This window comes from Silurus aristotelis (genome assembly GCF_946808225.1).
Source record: "Silurus aristotelis genome assembly, chromosome: 1".
NCBI lineage: Eukaryota > Metazoa > Chordata > Actinopteri > Siluriformes > Siluridae > Silurus > Silurus aristotelis.
The window spans coordinates 31,459,198-31,481,852 of NC_139574.1; the positions used below are offsets into that span (position 1 = coordinate 31,459,198).

Below are 22,655 nucleotides of genomic sequence, written 5' to 3' on the forward strand. Positions count from 1 at the left end.
ACAAGGTGAGGGAGGCGAGATTGAGATGGTTTGGACATGTGCAGAGAAGGGACACGAATTATATTGGTAGAAAAATGCTGAAGATGGAGCCACCAGGTAGAAGGAAAAGAGGAAGGCCAAGAAGGAGGTTCATGGATGTGGTGAGGGAAGACATGCAGGTAGTTGGTGTGAAAGAGGCAGATGTAGAGGACAGGGTGGTATGGAGACGGATGATCCGCTGTGGCGACCCCTAATGGGAGCAGCCGAAAGAAGAAGAAGAAGAAGAAGAAGGCAGATGCCCTTACCCAGAGCAAATTACAACTAAGCAGTTGGGTGGTAAAGGGCCCTGCTAAGGGCCCAGCAGTGGCAGCTTGGTGGTGCTGGGATTTGAACTCATGACCTTCCGCTCCAAGTCCATTGCCTTATCCACTGAGCTATTACCAACAACAGGACCAATGATAAGACGGGTCAATAAACAGATGTGGCAATGAATACAGCATGGAATACAACATACAAACATGTAACATGTGAGCATGCATTTAGTTTTATTTACTGTAGATTTTTTTTGTTTGTGTTTTTTTTTTTTATTACCTGGTTTTAATAATGCAACTTCTGCAACAATTTTCAAAATCTACCCTAAAACACAATGTTCTTGCAGCTCCTAATATTAACAATATTAATAGTCTAGCACTATTCATTCTTTACTCTGGGTGTTGTTTCCAGTAAATAAAAACTGTTTGTGATTGGGTATGGTTGGGAAAACAAGCTTTTTTGCTCTGGTTATTGTACCTGTAAATCTCTGCCTCGCTTAGAGCCCCGAATATCTCAGCATCACTCTGAGTGGTGCATTAAAGGTTTCCTAATGGGCTTCTTGCGGGGTTCCTGAATGTGTCCACATTATTATTCACTATTCTTATCCGTCTGAAAACTCATCTTGTAGCCTGAGATTAGGGTGGGCTTTAGCCATGGACAAAACCCGGGTGAATGATAATCACAGGAACATGGGGTTTATGCTTTACAATCATTTAGTGTGTTTGTACAACTTATATCACAGCATTGTGAGCAGGCTTACGGCTTTGTAAAACGCATTCGAAAGGCAGAACAGATAGGATTTTCCTCGGAATTTTATGTGGCATGTTCTGCCATGGGAACATGTCAGATCAATCTTACATAACAAATAAAAGGAAATAAAGAGTGGTAGCAGAGTGGATAAGCTTCCATTATGAACAGCGGATGGTTCAAATCCTGTCGCTACCACTGAGCTGTGACTGCTATATTCACGCAATAGCTTCTCTTTTACTTGTAATTTGCTTCAGGTGTAAATGTCTGCCAAATGAATAGATGTAAATAGAAAGTGGCTAGCCCTAAAAGTTCCAATGATAAAAAAGGAAATACCTGGGACTAATATTGTTTTTCACTTTATTATGTCATTATGCCACTGATTTCTGCAACCTCTTCATTTCGATGAAAGGCTGATCTGTGATGCAGAGAAGTCAGAGTAACAATTACCGTAAATGTGATTCATATCTTAATGGTCCACTGTAGAATTTCTGCTAACAGCTTGTACGTTACACCAGCAAGCGTTCCTACAGGGACAAGTAAAAAAAAAAAAGGATAACGGCTTAACTAGGCACTTTTTCTTCTTTAGAGCTGCTACTTCTCCAGCATTAGAGTCCAAATTTGCACCATTTGTCACTTTTTTTTCCAGTTTTTTTTTTTCCATTCTATCTGTTACTCCATGTCTTTAATAGGTAAGGCCCAGGAGAAGCCACATAGGTCCAGAGGCTACGTTCACCGATACCGTTTTTCCATCGATTTGTCGTTCTTGTTCTCTGCCTGTTTTTTGTATGTTTGCCTTATGGCTGTCTCTACACTCCCTCGCTCATCATGTAGCCTGTCAATCTGCTTGAGTGCTCAAGGTATTAATGTGTCTCATGTGGATACTGCCTTATTGCAGAGACACTGACCTGGGGTGTGTGTACGTGTATGTGTGTATGTGTGTGTGTGTGTGTCCTTGCGGGTGAGTGAACCATGCTTGCTTATGCATGCTTTCTGCTACTCACTTCTTAATGCGTATTCATCTCATTATCCTTACCTTCTACTCACCTATTCCTACATTAGACATAAACTTAAAGCTCTCTTTTTCTCATCATCTCACATCCTCTTTCTCTCACTTGTTTCATCCTTCATTTTTCTCTTTCCGCTTCATGGTCCTCAGCACAGAAATAATTATTACTGATACATTTGTGGGCTCCTGCAGTACAGTTAAATAATACATCCTACTATCTCTCCTACGTTTCTCACATTTCATCTTTCTCCTTCTGTTCTTTTTTTGTTTTGTCTTTCTTTTGTGGTTACAGGGCTCATCAGGAAGGGGTGGCTCCTGTGAAACAGTGTTGCAAGGGCTTCTGCATCGACATCCTAAAGCGTCTGGCCAAGATTGTTGGCTTCACTTATGACCTCTATCTGGTCACCAATGGAAAGCACGGGAAGAAGATTGACGGCGTGTGGAACGGCATGGTGGGGGAGGTAAGGTGCCAGATGGCCCTTCGGTACCTGTTCCCTTCAGAGTGTCTTTGTTACGTTCACCCTGACTGATGTTGTTTTTCACTCAGCTGATGAAGGAATGCCTAATGAGAGACATAATAACAATATGCACCAGTGTAGTGATGGCTTATACTGGAGTAGCAAATCTAAAATAACTACATTTACTGCACAAACACTGTCAGATACACTGTCAGTACACAGATGATACCTTAAGAGCCAGTGGGGTGTAAAGTTTCGAACAAAATGATCTGTGTAAATTGTTATTTTAAAATAATATTGTTTGTCTTTTGGGAAATATTAAAATATTTTGATTCTGGAAAAAAATTATTTACATTGATCAGCATGTACAAAATAAATTGCCCCTCCCCACCCCCTATCACTTCTTAATGTGCTGTGTTGCCTTCTAGGAGGATCAATGATCAAAGTTTTCACCGTTTGTATTATTCATGAGTCCCTCAGTTGTCCTAAGTGTAAAAAAATATTGGTCTCAAAATTATAAAGCCTCAATTAGAACAGATGCTAAAATAAAATCCAATAAATTCAGTTCCTGAAGAAGAATGTCATAATAACAGTTGGTGATCATCCAGGTTAGTGTATGCAATGTTTTGAACTCTTGTGAACTGTTCCGTGAAATACACTGTACAGACAAACATATTTGGACACGTGACTTTCCAGCCACATGTTATCACAACCAGTTATCACAATTGGTGGCACACAATTATTTGGATGCAGTAGGATTATATTTTTCCTTCACTTGAATTAAGAGACCTAAACCTGTTCCAGCATATGCAAAGCCAGCTCCATGGAGATATAGCTTGGGTTGGAAGATGTTAAGTGACCTGAACACCTTTTGAATTGGAATGCTGACTGTACCCTAGGCCTCCTCAATTCCCAATGTCAATTCCTGACATCATTAACACCCTTGTGACTGAATAAAAACATTTTCCCAGAAAAGTGGAGGTTATTATAACATTGAATAGGGACCATTTGTGGAATAGAATATTCAAAAAAGCACATAAGAACCTTAGGGTCAGGTGTCCACAAAATGTTGTCCATATAGTGTATTTAATGAAATTACATTAGCATCAGCTAAGCAGACTCGCCTGTTTAAAAATATACAAACTATTCTTAATTTAACCCTGTCAGTGTAAGTTGTATAGACCAATCATTTGATAAGGAATGAAACGCTTGTGCTCTGATGCAGCCCAATATGAGTAGCTCTATGTTGAAAATTTTCTCATATCAGCACCCTCTGAATTGTTTTATTACGATAATCTAGCAAGTTTCCAGCATATATATGCAGGTGTGAATATACTGTAAAAAGCCCAGTATTTTGTCTCTCTCTGGTTTCTGTTTACAGTCAGTGTGAAGCTTATGTGCTTTGTAAAAGTTGTGAGTCCCCGAGAGTGAAAGCGTGACACTGTCTGTTCAAGTTGATATGTACATTTGTGAATGTGTGTTTGCGGGCGTGGGTGGGTGATACTCCGACTTGTTGTGTGTAACATAAGGAGCTGTGAAGTGTTTAATGCGTGGATTCTCAACCTGTCACTTGGAAACTGCCACTGAAACACTGTGTCCCCCTTTTAACACACAGCGCCGAAGTGTGAACGATGGCTAACACACACATTCACGCACACACTCCTCATTTTTATTTTTTTTTCCAAACAATTTTAGGACTCTATCTTGGCTATGCCTACACTTGTTGCGTTCATGTGAGGAAGATGTAGACGGCTGTTGTTTTGAGAGAGAAACCCTGCTGCGCTGCTCACACCCCCAAGGGAGGCCTGCTCAAGATGGTTGCTAAGGAATCAGAGCCTTATTTTCCTTTTCCTCTATCACTTTATCTATTCATTTAAATTTTATTTCCTTCTCACATTCTTCCCACACCTTTGTTTTTCCAGCCAAATTTTACTGCTGTTTATCTTTTTCCTAATTTTCCCTAATTTTCCTCTTGCTCTTAATAACAGTCACACTATTGCACTATTATTACTCTTGCTGCCTCAGTTTTCAAACTTTTTTGTTTGTTTTTGAGATAGTCATCAGCGTATCAGCTCCACTTTGTGCTGAGTTAAAGATTGTATGCACTTGTATGTGTGTGTATATGCTTCATTGATCTGGAAATTCTCACTTTGGGTCTGAAGACTGATTTATACTTTTGTATTTGTTTACATATGAGCATATCAAGTTTTTGCACCAAACCGGAGAGTGTACACTAGTTGGCTAAGTTACGTAAAGAACTTGCATACACCAGAAAGCACAAATGGACAATCTATGTGACAATATAAATGCTTTGTGTTTATACCTTACTGAGGAAAGAGTAGAAGGGAAATAAAAAATAAAAAAACTGTATGATAATTCAGGCTGATTAATTTGGTAATTATAATAACATTTAGTTGGTATGGAGCCTCAGTTTTCTGTGAATAAATGGCAAGAGGAAAACTTATCTATTTGTACATACTAAACCTTTATAGCTGTCTAATTCAAGAGTTTAATCATAGAACACATTTATTAAAGAAACTAATAGGACAAGTTTGCCCAAACTTTGTATATTTATAAAAAGCAAGCTGTACTATTAAGATATTATTTTAGTGTTTATACAGTGATCTAACGGTGTAGTGTAGAGTTCAGTAGGGTGATGGTGGATGGATTAAAGCTGTCCTGCTGGTTCTGGTGCATATGTTCCTGTATCTTCTTCTTGATGGAAGGAGGTTAGACAGTTTGTGACTAGGATGTGAGTCCTTGATGATGTTGTGAGCTCTGTGCAGACATCTGCTGTAGTGAAGGTGCTCAATAGTGGGTAGTTGGGTGCCCCTGATGCGTTGGGCGATTACATTACATTACATTACATTACATATATGATGTAATATAAGATTTTATACAAACATTTGATCAAACTCAAATAAGAAATATCACAATATAACTGAACTTACCTCACTGCTTACCAAAAAAGCATTTTCCTGATTGCCACACCGGACTGTATTCACACATAATAGTTATCTTGTTCTCAGGTCAGCATGTGAGTTTGCCTGAGCACTGCAAGCTTGTGCTTCAAAGCAGAAGTATGAATAAGCCCTGGGAGTATTTCTTAGTATTTCACACTATGGATGTACAGTAGTCTAGCCTTCACACTCAGGGCTTGATTTCAGAGGTGGGATCCCCTCCTTCTTATAAAACTGCCATCCTCTTTTCCCCATGGAAAGAAATGAAATAAATACTTTATGTCATTGTTAGTGCATGTTCCTTGATATATTGCACCCTTTTTAGCAGAATGAATCATCCTGGTTTATTATAGAATTATTTGTAAAGCATGAAGCATAATTCAGCAGACGCTATATATTAGCATATAACTACACTGGATCTGATAGGAAAGGCGAACAGTTATGAGAATAGGGATTGGGATCTGTTCGGGTGATCTATATATATATAAAGCTCAAATACCACTGACTGACTCACTCACTCATCACGAAATCTCAAAAATCACTGAACGGATTGCAATGAAATTTGGAACATACCTTCCTCTTGGGTCTTAGGTGCTCACTAAGAAAGGGTTTTGAAAAATTCGGCCTGGATCGCGGCTAACTCGCGAAAAACGCGATTTCTCACGCATTGTAAATTCTTTGAAATAACATTACGGATCCTAATGAAACTTAGTACATTGTTTCTTATTAGATGTTAGATGCACGATAAAAATGATTTTCAAAGTAGTTCGCCCTGTATCTGTACTACAAAGGGGTAGTACGTTATTTGTTGACGTTACGTTCTGATCTCTGATCATCCAGTCCTGCTCAGTGCTTACTGCTTATTGCCATATTGCTTAGCGTTCTGCCTTCCGTAGCGAAGCACGGGTACTTTCAGCTAGTAAAGTGATAAAGAAATAATTCTACATGAAAATGTTTGACTGTCATCATGCACAGTTGGGCAAAGGGGAAAACACATTAACCAATGATGTCATTGTTTTTACACCTCCCCGTCCTCTTTCACCAAACAAAAAAGGGTTGAATTATGGTTTTCATTTTATATTGTCTGTAACATCCTTTTGTGATGTCACAATTATCAGATAGCATTTCCAGTTCCTGTGTGGAGTTTCACATGGTTACACCCACCTGCTAAAACATGCCAATTAATATTTTTTTACTCTGCATTGCACGTATGCATGAATTCATATATGCTTGGTATTCCGTATATAGTTTTTTCCCTCCTATTGCAAAGTGCTTTCTAATGATGCATAAATGAATATCACACACCACAAAGGGAAATAGCTAACAGAGTTACCTTCATAACATTTTAAACTGTGTAAAAAGTGTCAAACTTGCCTTCAGTGGGCAAGGCTTTAACACCCAACATAATTGGTCAAGGATATTCAGATTTCCTCTGGTGCCAGGGTTGGTTTCTTTGTGCAAGGGCTTTAATGGCTTTGTCCCTCAACGGTCTGAACACACTCAGCATGGCCGTAGAGGTTTCATTCATATATTTTAGTAGGATCCTTAAAACAACAGACATTTTTTGCTTTATGGGGAGTGTCCAAAAGAACTGGTCTGTAGTGAGCTGCTCATTTGTTAAGACCTTTGAAATGCATCTGCTGTCTAGTGAGCAATCCTGTTTGTATTCAACAGCAGCTGGAGCCACAATGACCCTTCCAAGTACCATCCTGTTTAATTTGTCATATTCATTGGTATCCTTTGCAGTGAGAGAAAAATAGACTAGATGGGCTTACTCTATTAGGAAGGAGGCTATGATGATACATCATAGGTGTGTAGGTATGTAGAAAGGTATGTAGGAAGTCCCTAGCATCATCATCTATTTTGGTTTGCCTAATGTTGGGTAGGGTATTTGTTACCACTAAACATCTAAAAGCTACCAGGTTTTCTGTTACCTTCTACAGGCATGGAGGTGGGTGTCCATTGTTTTAAAGAATGCCCAGAGAAGCAGAGAAAATGCAGAGGTAAAAATGAAAGTGTGAAGAAATGATGGGAAGGACTTTAGCAATAAAGGGGATGTTTGGGACTGCAGCACCAGAAATCTTTTAAGGGGCTGTTAAGTGGTAATTTGTCTCTAACTATTCTGTAATTTGCGTATTCCCTTGTTTTGGAGTGAGCAAATAATGATTTTTCTTTCCCCCCTTTTTTGAGAATCCTCATAAGTGCAAGCATTCGATGTGTAATTATTTGACCCCGTCCTCTGTCCGTACTGATCATTGTGGTCCAATGCTGAATTTGGGTGTATAATGATTTGGATCCCTAGATATCACCCTCTGGTTCATGTGCTGCTCTAACTGTGTTGCCAAGAAAAAAAGGAGACTGAACTGCATAATACCCACAATAAAATTCATTTAGTACTTCCCAAAACAAAGGATGGAAGTCACATTGAATCCTATCAGACCTATCTTGTCTTCTTCAAAGCCATTTAATTGTCTTTTCTTAGAGCCTCAGGAATGTAATTCAGTTATATTTTTTACAGTATAATACCCTTTGGTTTCCCTTTTGTCTAAGATCTACACACTGCCTAAGATTTCCATTAAGTATCGAAGAAGTGTGTTGGCTTTCAATATTTTCAACATACATGTAGCAATATTATCATAGCCAGAGTATATTCAGCCATAAAGATGGACACCACTGGCACTGCGGGAGGGCATTCCTACTGGTTTAACGGGTTTGTCAAAGTGGGCCTTCCTTGGTTTAACCATATCCACAGTAAAAGTAAATGTCTATATCTTCCCATTCTTGCTTAACAGAACATGTGCTTGGCCATTCCTCCCCCACCTAGGGCATTGTTTGTTAAACTTTTTCAATGGCCTTTCCATGCAGAAACATCTTTTACTGCAACACTTCCAGCTGTCCTGGACCTTTCAGTTGAATAATGAGAGCTATCTGTGAGCTTTACTCAGAAGGCCTTGTCCTTTAATTTGAAACTTTGTTTTAGGGTGTGGTCTAGGGTTATCACCAAGGGCGGCCTTCTGAACACAGCTTCTTGCAATGTCATTGAGTTTCCACCAGAGATTGAACTACTACTCATTTACCTTGAATCATGTCTCCCTCTGCAACACAACATAAAATCAGACATAAGTCTGTTTGTACTCTTAGCTAGAAATGAATGGATTCATAAGCATAGCTGTGTCTGGATTCCTTGCAACTGGTGGGATGGTTGTGTGAATTCACACATAAATAATGTATATTCTCTTCACAATTCTCTTGTTTGTCTTAGGGTGTGTGGACAGTTCTAATTCATATTAGAATCAAAATCCTGGGGCTGCACAAGTAGAGTGACAGCTGCCTCCCTGTGCTGCCTTGTAGGTGCTCAGTTATTCCTCCTGTGCTGTAGGTGGTGGATAAGCGTGCAGATATGGCTATCGGCTCCCTCACCATCAACGAGGAGAGATCAGAGGTCATTGACTTCTCAGTGCCCTTTGTAGAGACAGGAATAAGCGTCATGGTCTCCCGTAGTAATGGCACAGTGTCACCCTCCGCCTTCCTCGGTGAGTACCATGTCTCATGATGAAAAACAGTTTTATCACTGCAGGCTTAAACCATTTTTAACATGTGATGAATGAGCGCACGGATGGTGCATATTGTACAAATCGATCAGACTTAATGTTCCCAATCCGAACAAACTATTTATTTTACTTCAGAGGAATGCAGTACATAAACATTCCCTTAGCAAACAGCTATAATTTGTTTTGTTATAAATGGAGCTGCATCTGTTTTTACATTATAAAATGCTCTTTGTAACCTAATAATCAATACAAATGCAATTGTGTTAAGGAGATACAGTGTTGTTTGGATCTATTTCTCTTTTTTCTGTCTGTCTTATTCTTTAATTAATTGTACTCTTTCTTTCCTTTCAGAGCCATACAGTCCTGCAGTTTGGGTGATGATGTTTGTTATGTGCCTGACCGTCGTAGCAGTGACTGTCTTTATCTTTGAATTCTTCAGTCCAGTTGGATATAACCGCAGTCTGCAGAACGGCAAGAGTGAGTCAAACCCCAGGCTTGCTGGCGGCCATGTTGTTTTCCAGCTTGCTGTGCCGGCTCTTAGACATCTCTATTGCTTTTTAATAATGGCCATATTTTACATGACTAGCATGCTGTCCATAAAGATGAATGAACACACTTGTTCTGTGCAGCAGCAAGAATTCTGAGAAAGACTAATAAGTAAACTGGCCTGCCCTAATCGCTTTTTAGATCCATTTTTGATTGCTGTGCAGTAGCCGCTGCTGACTTTTCACTCGTTCTCAGCCCTCATGTATAATAAAGGAGTACAGAAGCTCTGTATGCATCCTACAGCTCCTCTACTCACTCACGTATTTCTCTTTTGGAAATGTGCAGCTCTTGTTACATCATCTGTTCTAGTGTCCTGTGTCCAGTTAATTGCAGTTAAATGAAGGATGAACAAGAAAAAAAAAATAGCAGAAAAACCCAATTAAAATCTTTTTCTCTCTCTCAATCTCTCTCTCTCTCCCTCCTCTCTCTCTCTCTCTCTCTCTCTCTCTCTCTCTCTCTCTCTCTCTCTCTCTCTCTCTGACTTTTAGAAGCAGGAGGTTCTAAGTTCACTATAGGGAAGTCTATATGGCTTCTATGGGCTTTGGTCTTCAATAACTCTGTGCCTGTGGAGAACCCCAAAGGTACCACCAGTAAGATAATGGTGCTCGTGTGGGCTTTCTTCGCTGTAATCTTTCTTGCCAGCTATACAGCCAACCTGGCGGCCTTCATGATCCAAGAGGAATACATTGACACTGTGTCTGGCCTCAGTGACAGGAAGGTACGCTTGAGTACACATGTTCTTGTATGTGTGGAAAATTAAAGGCCTTTTAATAGAAAGTATGTGTGTGCATGTTTGAGTTCATGCTGTTTTCATTATTTAGGGCAGCAGCAGCACATGGATGTAGAGTGTAAAATCGATTTGCTTCTTGCCTTTAGAGACTTAAGCAGGAAGAAAAAGAGTGTACTCAGTCAGAATGGAAGATTGATAATACCTTTAGGATTGTGTAGATCAAGACATCGAATGAAGGGCTCATTTTTATCTTTATCAAATCAAGATATAGTTATGAATAAAGCTATTTAAATGTTTGTTTTTTTTGCCGCGGCATGATGGCATTGAATAGCAAAGTCAAGTGAGATGGTTTGAGGTTAAGGTATTATAGGTGTCTGAAGAAAAAAACATTGTCTAAGGTATGTTATATTTATAATTTAAATTCTACTATGTAGATAGTCAGCAGTGCTGTATCTAGTGTTTCTACTTTTGTGGGTAATACTTTCGGTTCTCAGTGATGCAAAAAGGACACAAGTTATATGTTTAATAGTAAGACATTCAAAATTATTTCAATTGTTCTTGAAAAATGTTACAGACATAATTTTTTTATGTGGCTTGATGTATGGTCCTAGTCTTCTTCTAGTGAGCTAGCATTTCTTTTTGACCAGATTTTTTTTTTTTTGTAGCCGGATCCCAGTTCGGTGAGCAGGCCACTCTGAAAGCACCTTATCACAAACCAATCTGCAAATAATATTTGCAACTAACAACACTGTTGGAAGTCACAGCTGTTTTTATGATTGGCACACTCAACCCACTTTACTTCTACTCGGAGAAAAAAACAATAGCAAAATCGCATTGATTTGGTTTCTTGTAAGCACTGCTTCTTTTCCTAAGAATGGCCACTTCAAAATCTTTTCTTAAGAATGTTAAAGCTTTTCATTTGAGAGCAACTTTGTTCTAGGAAATTTGAGTTAAAAAAATCTGAGTTATTTTTAGCTGTCATTTCAATAAGAGTCTGTTCCTTGCTTTGTTTCTGAATGCTTTTAATTTAGAATTTTGTACTAAAATTGGAACAGTGATCTCCTTTATGAACAATTTTAAGTAAATACTGAATATTATACCTGTCTGTATTACACCAGTCAATTCATATGCATTACCACTATCTACACAATATAGACAAAAGTTTGTGGACACAGGACCATAAGATTTGTTTGTGATTTTTGAACATATTTAGTCCCCATTTGCTGTTATAATAACCTCCACTCTTCTGAGAAGAAGTTCCATTTGATATTTCTAGTTTGCTTTTGGAGATTTGTGCTCATTCAGCCACAAAGGTGTTAGTAAAATCCGGTACTGATGTATGGTGAGGAGTCCTTGGGTGCTTTCAAAGTTTCAATTCACCCCAAAGCTGTTCAGTATGATTGAGGTCAAAGCTCTGTAGCAGGCCACTCAAGATCTTCCACTCCAAAACATGTAAATTATGTCTTCAGAGAGCTGACTTTTTGAACAGTGGCATTGTCATGCTGGAACAGGTTTCGGTCTCCTATTTCAAGTGAAGAGAAATTTTAATACTACTGCATCCAGAAACATCCTATACAATTGTAGGATGTTTCTGGATGCATTATAACTCTCCCAAAAAAAGAGTCACCATATTATGAAACAGTTTGAAACAGTTAAATTTCCATGGTTCCTTTCCTGTTTAAACAAAAGTTTGACTCCTACATGTCAAAGTCACAACCATGATTTATGTTGAATGAATGTTTCCATTTGTAAATCTTTTATATGACATAAAAATTAGTGACGATCTGAGCAAAAGTCATGTATGGATTCAGGCTCCTGCCAGTTTCTTTATTTACATGTCATTCATGGAACATACATAAATGTACCTTTTTATATACATACATTTTGACATAAAACATGCTCTAATGTATGCAGACAGTGCCATAATGAGCAAATGAAAAGAAAATATTCAGGCAGTCATTTAAAAAAAGAGACAAAAGGAATGAAAGAATTAAACTCAAGAGGAGATAATTATTTTCTTTTATTCAAAAATGTAAATAAAATAAAATAATAATAATAATATTAATAGTAGTAGTAGTAGTAGTAGTAAAACAATTGGTTTCTTAAGAGTTTATTTTAAAACAGAGGAGCCTCTATCGACTGGTTGGTCTTTCTTGATCAAGACAAGTATCAGTTTGCCTCTTTTTTGTTAACAGTCTGAGAAACTGCTCTAAACATTCATTTATTGTCAGCATTTACTGAAGCAGTAATTGTGCCACTTGCAGCACTTTGCTCGATTAATCAATGCTTTGAAACCACTTGTGTGTGTAAACCTGTTTCTCTGTAGTCACATGCACACTCGAGGGAGAAAAGTATTGGGACACCTGACTTTTCCAGCCTACTTTGCTTCTTCCACAAACTGTTACACCTATCTATAACTAATGGTATTTGCAGGATTACATTTTCAATCAACCTGAACTAGGAGACCCAACCCGGTTCCAGCATTAGAATAGTACAAAGCCAGCTTCATGAAAATATGCTTTCATTGGTTGAAATGGAAGATCTTGATTGGCCTGCTCTAGAGATCTGACCTCAACCCTATTGAACACCATTGGGATGTGTTGGAATGCTGACTGCACCCCAGGCCCCCTCACCTCATTACATCAGTACCTGCCTTTACTAACATCTTGTGGCTGAATGAGCACAAATCTCCACAAGCACACTCCAAAATCTAGTGGAACATGTTCCCAGAAGAGTGAAGGTTATTTATAACAGCAATGGGACATAGTAGGCAAATAATGTGCTAATGTGGAGTTAAAGAATGGTGTAATACAGGCAAAATAATATTTATTTATTTATTTATTTATTTATTTATTTATTTATTTATTTAATATATAATAATAATAATAATAATAATAATAATTATTATTATTATTATTATTATTATTATTATTATTATTATTGAATACAATAGAATTATATAATATTCAAGGCACCTAACCCTCATTTGCTCAGTTACTGTATGTAAATAAGAAATGATTTAGGGGATACAATTCTTAGAATTATTAGCTCTGGATAAGGGCATCTGCTGAATGTCATAAATGGAAATGTATATTTGGTGTGCTCTTGGAAGTACATTCGGAAGTATAAAATAAAAATACTAAATAATATAAGATAAATAATACCTTAGCCAGATTAAAATGCATTGGGTAGTACTGATGTATATTTAATTGAATGCATATACTTTCTAATACTTTTTTTTTTAGCCTGTTTGGATATTTCATTCATACAACATGGTAAAATATTAAACTATTACATATTTGCATCTAACAACGCTGTGCTTTTGTCGATTAGTCACCATTAGTTTTAATTTTTTTAAGTCAACAGCTCTAAAGCCTGTGCCATGCCTTTTGCAAACCCCTCTGAGCTTTAATCTTTAACATTCCGTTGGTTTTTCTCTTTTTCTTTTCACAACCTCTATGAAATTGAAAATCTACATCATTTTCAGTTATACAATTTATTTATATACAAAATAGAGTAGTTAATCACAGTGTAAAAAAAGGGTCTTATACTTTTTACCCTCTGCAGCATGAGGAATTGTGTTATTTTTAAACCCCTCTACCCCTCACTGTGCTACACAGTAGATGAAGGACAAATAGATAAATACTACTGCATCAGATTCTGGGCACATTCCAAAATTAGGGATAAAAGCAGCAGTATGAGCAAATATGAGCAGTTCTTGGAACTAATTCTGCAGAACATAGACTCATATAATGATTTAGGGGATAAAATGTCTGCACAAGAGGGCCATTTAATTCAGCCCTCATCATGAATGGATTTTTAGATGAGAACTCTGATGCTAGCCACAGCAGGCTTTCAGTGAGAAGAGAGAAGGTTGTATACAGAATGTTCAAGAATGACAATTTTGAATGACCCTTGACCACTGTGAGGTGTCAGCAATTTCAGATGTTTAAATAATAACTAGTCTAGGGTCCCATGTTATCAGTTCTGTACCCAGTACCCAGCCTTCGGAATAATATTTTTATTGGGGAGAAGATAAATATGAGTTTTATATTATTAAATACTCCAGTACAAAATAAGACCTTCTTTGATATGCCAAGTAAACTCTATAATTATTGCTACCCTTGTTTATTCTAAGAAAGATGTATTTAATATGAACTGGTGAATGACCTGTCTGAAAGTGAAAGCTCTGTGATCAGTTACCTTATTATCCTTAAGAACCTCTTTATTTTTGCCTCTTTATAGCGCTCTCCTTTACTATTTTGTTGATACGTATATCCAGTCCTCCCAAATGTATATACAATATAATACATACCTTAAATCACTGCTCATAATTATAATCAGTCCTTCTATTATTCGTCAATCAGTTTCAGCACCCTACTGAACAATACCCACCCTTGAAGTTTGGAACAGTCCCGAACGGCAGCACAGAGAAAAACATCCGCAGTAATTACCCGGACATGCATCACTACATGATCAAATACAACCAGAAAGGAGTGGAAGAAGCCATCACCAATCTGAAGACAGGGTTTGTGCTGCATATGTCTTGCTGACTCTCGTCATATATTTTTCTTTTTTTTTTTCTCATTTCATCTCTTTTTTTCTCAGCCAACCAGCCGAGTTCATTTCACCCCTCGACCCCGAGTGCTCTGCAGTTTAAAGGATATCCATTTTTTTTGATGTGCTTGCACTTTTTCTTTCTTGCAAGCAAATCCTCTCTCACTATACGATCTGTAATTTTTTTTCTGTCTCTCTCTCTCTCTCTCTCTCTCTCACACACACACACACACACACACACACACACACACACACACACACACACACACACATAAAAAATGCAAATTCACTTTTTCTCATTCTCTGTATTGTTTGGATTTATAGTCTGAATTTGTAAATGCCCACCAATGGGGAAAAGCTCATGTGACTTTTCACTTGGCTGAGCCTACTTCGAGACACTCTAACACAATAGTGAAAGAGTAACACCTTTACTAGCAGTCAATGTTCACATTCTAAAAATGTTTCGTGGAGCGTTTCTTATTTAATAAACCCATGAAAGAACGTCTCTAGGTTACGTATGTAACCCTGGTACCCTGAGGGAAAGAGATGCTGTATCAACAACGAATTGGGAACACTTCTTAGTGTGCAAGCTCTGAATCACATGTGTTATCTGTGCAACGGAAAGGCGTGACATCACCGGCAGGGTGATGTCACAACCAGCAAGCTTTAAAAGCACATGCGGTGTAAATGAGCTTCTGACATGGAAGAAAAGCGCTGCAGGGATGCAGGCAGTGTGGCCTGGAAATGCAGCTCAGGGAACCAGGGTTAAATACGTAACCTAGAGACGTTACATCTTAGGAACTTGAGCTGCGTCAACAACGCTTTGGAAATGAAAGTACAGTAATGCCAGACTAGTGCGGATAGGCACAGCTAGGCCAAATGATCAGAGGATCCATGAGTGGCCTTAAGGTCAAGGCTATAGAATCTGGCAAAGGTCAGTGGTGTGGACCAGCCCGCAGCGTTGCAAATGTCTTAGAGTAATGCTACAGAGGACCAGACTTTAGAGGCCGCCACACTTCAAGTGGAGTGAGCTCTGACCCAGAAATGTGCAGGGAGACCAGATGACTCATAAGAGGATGAGATAGCATCCACAATCCACCTGCTGAGGGTTTACAGGAGCTCCTTTTTATAAGGACCGTTGCAGATGAACAGCTGCTCCAACTTTCTTCACAGTACCGAGTAACCGAGGGCCCAGTTTAAGGTAGAGAAAGGCAACCTTGTGGCAAACTGTGTTTGCAGGAACTCCAGTACTGAACCGACCAGTCAGTTAACTGGATACAATTGGTGGTGCTCGCACCACACGGGTGCTATTTCTTGGCATACAACCTTCTAATGGAGGGAGCTCTGGATTAGACAGTGGTCTCCACTACCTTGGCAGAGAGACCAGCGGCTAAGAGCCACAGCCTCCATAACTTCGGGTGGGGTTGAACAACAGTCTGAGAGAGAACATCCCTTCTGGGAGGAATCTCCCAAGGTGGTTGCTCGAGAAGGGCTACCAGGTCCATCATCTGCCCGGCCACTTCGGGGCCACTAGGAGGAGATGGAGTCCATCCCATCTAACTCTCTCCAGAACTCCCGGGAGCAGCACGACAGGGGGAAAGGCATACAGGTGCAACCTCAGCCGTGCCTGTACTATGGTGTCCAGCCAAAGAGGGGCTGGATGAGTGAGGGAAAACCAGAGGGGACAGAGCAATGCCTCTTGAGTAGCAAACAGATCCAATTGTGCTCTGTAAATCTCCCTTAATATCTGCTCCACCACGTCTGGGTGGAGCCTTCATTCACCAGGCCTCGGCCCTTGCCTTAAAAGTGGTGTCTGCTCCCTGGTTTAAGCACCCTGGGATATATGCTACCTTCACAGAGAGCAGATTCCCATGGGCCCAAAGGAGGATCTGACGTGAAAGCCTGTACAGGGGGAGAGATTGCAGAATCCCCATTTGGTGTAGGAGACAACTAATGTGTTGTCTGTACGAATCAACACATGGTGACCTCTCGGGTCTGCGAGCAAGTGTTTCAGAGCCAGAAACACGGTTAGCATCTCTAGACAGCTGATGTGCCAGGTGAGATGGAGCCTGCTTCACGGACCTTGGGCAGAGCGGCCACTCACGATTGCCCCCACCCATGAGGGAGGCATCCGTCGTTAGCGTTACAACGACAGAAGACAGGAATCTGGGTGCTGCTCATATTTAAGGCCCATATGGCTTGCCGCAAGACCTTGATAGTGCGGCGTGGGTTGCCCTTCCCAGGAGAACCCTTTGTCCCCGAGCCACCACTGGAGGGGTCTCATATGCAGGAGGCCAAGTGGAACCATGTTGGACACAGCTGCCATCAGACGCAGCAGTCTTTGAAACTGCTGCACAGTGAGTGACTGGCCTTCTTTCTCTCGACATTTGTCAGGATAGACTCGTTCTGAGCAGGATTCAGTTGTGCCCGCATAACGATCAAATCCCACACTACGCCTAGATAAGTGGTTGTCTGTACTGAAAAAAAGAACACTTCTTGCTGTTTAGTCTTAACCCCAAATCCTTCATGTGGGTGAGAACGACATCTCAATGCTGGACCTCCAAAAGCTCTGATTGAGCTAATATCAACCAATTGTCATATAGTTCAGAATGCGATGCCCCAGAGTCTCAGTGGGGCCAGAGCCACATTCATACATTTTGTCAAGGTGCGGGGAAAGAGTGCAAGGCCGAATGGATGGACCCGATATTCGTAAGCTTCAGCACCCTGAATACAAACCTCAGGAACTTCCTGTGCAAAGGAAGGATGAATATGTGGAAATAAGCGTCTTTTAGATCTATCGTGACAAACCATTCCTCGGATCTGATTTGAGACACGACCTGCTTAAATTGTGAGCATCTTAAACCTGAGACTCAACAGTGAGCGGTTCCACTGACACAGATCCAGAATGGGACGCAACCCCCATCCTTGTTGGGAACTATGAAGTAGTTTCCAAGTTCCCTCGGCGGAAGAGAGGTGGAGCGCATCACTCCCTCTACAGGGGGAAGAAATCGCCAATGGCGTGTTGCCAAACCCTGGGAGAAGGCAGTGGATCTGGCAGGTCAAGCCGAAGAAAGGGACACGCTCTTTTCCAAGCCCTATGCCAGATTCACCTGCAACCCCCATGACACAAAGAGCGCTTCCTGAACAAACAGAAGCTGGTGTTGTCTCCACCCAAGGTGCTTTATTTGCTTCCTGGTTGTGAGGTCACGTCGCGCCTTTCTGTTGGACAGATACCTCACATGATTCAGAGCATTGACACGCGAAAGCATTCCCAAAGCGTTGTTGACGCAGCTCGAGTTCCTGAAAGGGAATGAGCATGTTACATCCACATATGCAAAACTTATTTAGTAATTAGAGTCAGGTATAATTAAAGAGAAATCAAAGAAAATATTAAAGAGAAAAAATCTGTACAGATAATGTGCACCTAGATGCACCTTATTCAATATTTTTTTGTTAAATCTATATTGCTTTTCAGATTTTCTTTTTGATTTTATTTAATTGGATATCAATATCTTTGAGAGTGTGTTCTTATCATTAAAAGAAAAAGTACACAGAAGCACTTCAACATTCATATTTAAAATATGAAGTGTGATTGAAATAATGATATACCTCTCAGTTGTAATTGGTTACACTATGAGGCTTTAGCATATGATCTAAATGTGATATCTCCACCCAGTAATTCGACTAAATGAACTGAATGGACTTATTTGCATGATTATAGAGGCTCGGTTAACTTTTAGAATTCATGTACTTCAACATTTAACACAGAAGGATTTGTGAAATATGTATGTTGTTATCCACAGCACTTTTTGATTAACAATTTTACCACTAAAGTGTAGCATTTCAAAGAAAAAGGTGTAGAGTGTTAGGTTTACGGTGCCCTTTTTGATTTAGTACCTGAAAATCATACTTGAGTAAATGTATAGATACCATAATGCTCCATTACAAGTTAAAAGTCCAATACAACTTGACTTAGATCTGATTTAAAGAGTACTTGAGTATTTTACTCGTATTGAACATAGGCTCAAAGATGCACTAGTCCTTAACCCCAAGACACATGTTAGTGAAAAGCCAAAAACAGTTGATTTGTGAGGTTTTATTTCCTAAAATACAAATCAAATTGTACACCTCGACACTGCATTAACCCAAGATCAACACAATTGCCTTTTTAGCGTGCCTGAATGAAACAAAGTTCAAACGATCAAAGTCGGGGAAAAAAAGACCTAGTAATAAAACAATCTTTCAAAAAGGTATTCAATATTCAATAAATAAAATTACAGTATCATGTCACAGAGTAAAAGAACCATTAGTATTTAATAGACAATCAGTAAATAAAGTAAAACCAAATAGAGCTGTGTGATTTGATGCACCTTTAAGTCTCAGAGAAGGGCAACAAAAGCTGGAACTCAAAGTTTTTGGAATTTATTCAAACCTGTTTTGCACTGAAGAAGGAACCTGAAGGAAACTCTTAGATACAGAATGAAACAGATGAAATACCGTACAGACAGTCACCCACCTAAAAGTGATCTAATAACCTGACCTTTTTTTAGATATTATGATGAAATAAGGCAGAAGCTAGTTAATGGTTTGAAACATACACTTTATGGACAAAAGCTTGTGGACACCTGACCATAACATTCAAATGTGCTTTTTGAACAGTGGAGATTTGTACTCATTTAGCGACAAGAGCATTAGCTCTATAGCAGGCCACTTAAGTTCTTCTACTTCAATCCAATGTAAACCATATTTTCTTGGAGTTAACTTTGTGCATAGGCACATTGTCATTCTGAAACAGGTTTGGATCTCCTATTTCAAGTGAAGGGCAAACCAAATACCATCACATCTAAAGACATCCTATATAATTGTGTTCCTCAACTATGTGGTAACAGTTTGGGGAAGAATTACATTTCCCTTTCAAGAACTCAAGCTGCATCGGAATGCTTTGGGAACGGGACTGCGTTGTCCATGCTCTGAATAATGAGTCTAATTAGTCAAAGGCTTTTACCTGCGGGGTGACGACATGATCAGGGAGTATAAAGAGCACCTGAAGAAAAGATTCAGCTTCTTTTTGTTCATGAAGGGCTCTGTGTGTGTTTGTACCCTTCAGGTAAGTGGTAAATGTCTAAAAAGCAAGTGATCGATCCGACAAAGAAGGGGCCATCACTTGTGGTCCGCTCGGACAACTGCTGAGACGTCGCAGTTTACTCCAGGTATGACCAGTGCCTTCCTGCACCCTAGAGCAGGTTACGTCCCCAAGGTGCCCTCGGTTGTCCCACGACCTGTCGTGTGTCCACCGTATGAGTCCCTGGAGAAAGTCGGAATTGTTCATCTGCTACAGCCCTCCGAGTAGATGCCTTCCTGCTCATAAGCAGACACTCAGCAAGTGGATTATTGACGCTATTGTGTCTTCTTATGGGTCCTCTGGTCTCTCCGCTCCATTCGGGGTCAGAGCTCACTTGACCCAGAGGGTGGCAGCCTCTAAGGCTTGGTCCTCTGGAGTGTCCCTCCAAGACCTCTACTGCGCTGCAGGGTGGTCCACCCCACTCACCTTTGCCAGGTTTTACAACCTTAAACTCTGTGCCACTCCTGGCACCTCTGTCCTTCGACTCAGTTGTGCTCATTTACACTAGTCAGGGACTGGTGTGGTGTTATTGGATTCTCGTTCCCAAAGCATTCCGACGTAGCTCGAGTTCCTGACAGGGAACGTCTCTAGGTTACGTATGTAACCCTTGTTCCCTGAGGGAACGAGACGCTGCGTCACTAGCCACACCCCCGGCGCCTCCAGCGCTTCCTTCACGGTTACAGAAGCTAAAGCTGACTTCTCTCCAGGTGTGCTTTATACTCCCTGGTCATGATGTCACCCTGCCGGTGACAGCCTTCCTTCAATTTTGACTGATTAGACTCGTTATTCAGAGCATTCCCAAAGTGTTCCGAAGCAGCGTCTGATACCCTCAAGGAACTAGGGTTACATACGTAACCTAGAGACGATAGTTGTTTTGTCCATATAGTGTATTTTTAAATAAATTCTAATAAACTGTAATTCAAATATTTTTAGCATTTGACTTTAACTCTTTGAATTATAATGAACAAAATAAACATAAATTATCAAAAATACAAAAGAGATAAATAGAGAGAGAGAGAGAGAGAGAGAGAGAGAGAGAGAGAGAGAGAGAAACCACAACCAAGCACATTATGAAATATACTCCATTAATCACACTGAAGGTTTCCGAAGGTGGCCAGTGCTAAATAATTAAAGAACCTTCGAAACCACTTACGTGCATGAAGTGGATGTCTTTGTATGATTCAATGCTCAAGAATTTGGCTAAAAGTATTCTGAGAGCATTGCCATGAATAATCCGATTGACAAGTGAATATGGTCAGTGATAAAATTGCTAAACAATGTTGCTATTAAGCTTACTTGCTGCGTCTTGTTTAATGGTGTGTGTGTGAGCCATGTGTTTTGCACCTAAATGCAACAGCCAAATGTTTGTGGAGTGCTGGGGTGCGTAACAATGAAAAAAAACCTTATTTTTTTTTCATTGTTACGCACCTTATTGTTACGCACCTTATTGGAAACGACCGTTTAATTAATCTTTTGAAAGTTAATCTTTTGAAAATGATAATGGTACCCTAAGGGTATATCAGTATTTTTTCTATATATATTTGCATATCACTGCTCCTTTATGTGTCTAAAATTCCTAAGGATCTACAGTTGTGGAATTATAGCATAGTTTGGTGTTGAAAACTGTTAATCATAACACATCATTCCAATGTCAGTCATGTCTTTACACTTTTTATTTTTTCTTTTTCTTTTATTTGCTAAAAGATCTGAGAAGCAGACATTCTCACAGTTTTTCTTTCTACCCCTCCCCCGCCTACCCCCCACCCCCCCTCTGCAGTAAGCTAGATGCATTTATCTATGATGCCGCAGTGCTAAACTACATGGCTCGTAAGGACGAGGGCTGTAAAGTGATGACTATAGGCTCTGGAAAAGTGTTTGCCACCACGGGCTATGGCATTGCTCTCATTAAGAACTCCCGCTGGAAACGACCGCTAGACCTGGCACTTCTGCAGCTGGTGGGTGACGGTAAGAGCCTGACATTGTGGCTGCTGTTTTATGATGAAAAAAACCCAACAAAATGGTATAACAAGCAGCTTATAAAACTGTATAACCCAACAAATACAAACATATAAAAAAAAAAACCCATGAACATTACAACAGCACCCCACTGTCCAGTACAGCCTTGAACAATTTTTTTTCTTTTAATTGAGGAGGTCCTCTGACTCCATTTTGTCAGCATGATACCGATAGTGTACTCATTTGCACTCTAGAGGATTAGTTTAGTGCATCTATTCACTCACTCACACACACACACACACACACACACACACACACATGCACACACACACACACTTGTCCATGCAATAATGCTTTTTCTCATTCACATAGCTTCTCATGCTCACCAATGCATAGATTGGTGGTTTATTTTATTACTGGTGCTAAGTGCCACTGGTATTCAGTGTACACGTGTGTGTGTTTGTGTGTGTGTGTGTGTGTGTGTTTGTGTGTTTGTGTGTGTGTGTGTGTGTGTGTGTGTGTGTGTGTGTGTGTGTGTGTGTGTGTGTGTTTGCCAAATCCCCTGCTGTGAGAGCATCTAACTGATGCCAGGTCACCTCAGCTAATGTCACAATTAAACAGCTAACCCTGGCATGGTAATTCCATATGCAATGCGAATTGTGCCGTTTGTATTTTTCTTGCCATATGGGTGTGTGTGTGTGTCTGTGTGTTTTGTGCTTTCATTTTCT

General features: G+C 39.8%; 1 protein-coding gene across 7 annotated transcripts in view; it reads left to right on the forward strand.

The window, feature by feature from the left end:
- Positions 1-22,655, forward strand: part of grin2db (glutamate receptor, ionotropic, N-methyl D-aspartate 2D, b) — an 81,596-nt gene that overhangs the window by 47,481 nt on the left and 11,460 nt on the right. For all 7 annotated transcript variants that reach the window (XM_083569625.1, XM_083569627.1, XM_083569626.1 and 4 more), the window contains 6 exons: positions 2,340-2,508; positions 8,845-8,998; positions 9,368-9,493; positions 10,051-10,280; positions 14,660-14,820; positions 21,749-21,936. In XM_083569625.1, coding sequence (XP_083425751.1) covers positions 2,340-2,508; positions 8,845-8,998; positions 9,368-9,493; positions 10,051-10,280; positions 14,660-14,820; positions 21,749-21,936 — 1,028 coding nt within the window. The remainder of the gene's footprint in view (positions 1-2,339; positions 2,509-8,844; positions 8,999-9,367; positions 9,494-10,050; positions 10,281-14,659; positions 14,821-21,748; positions 21,937-22,655) is intronic.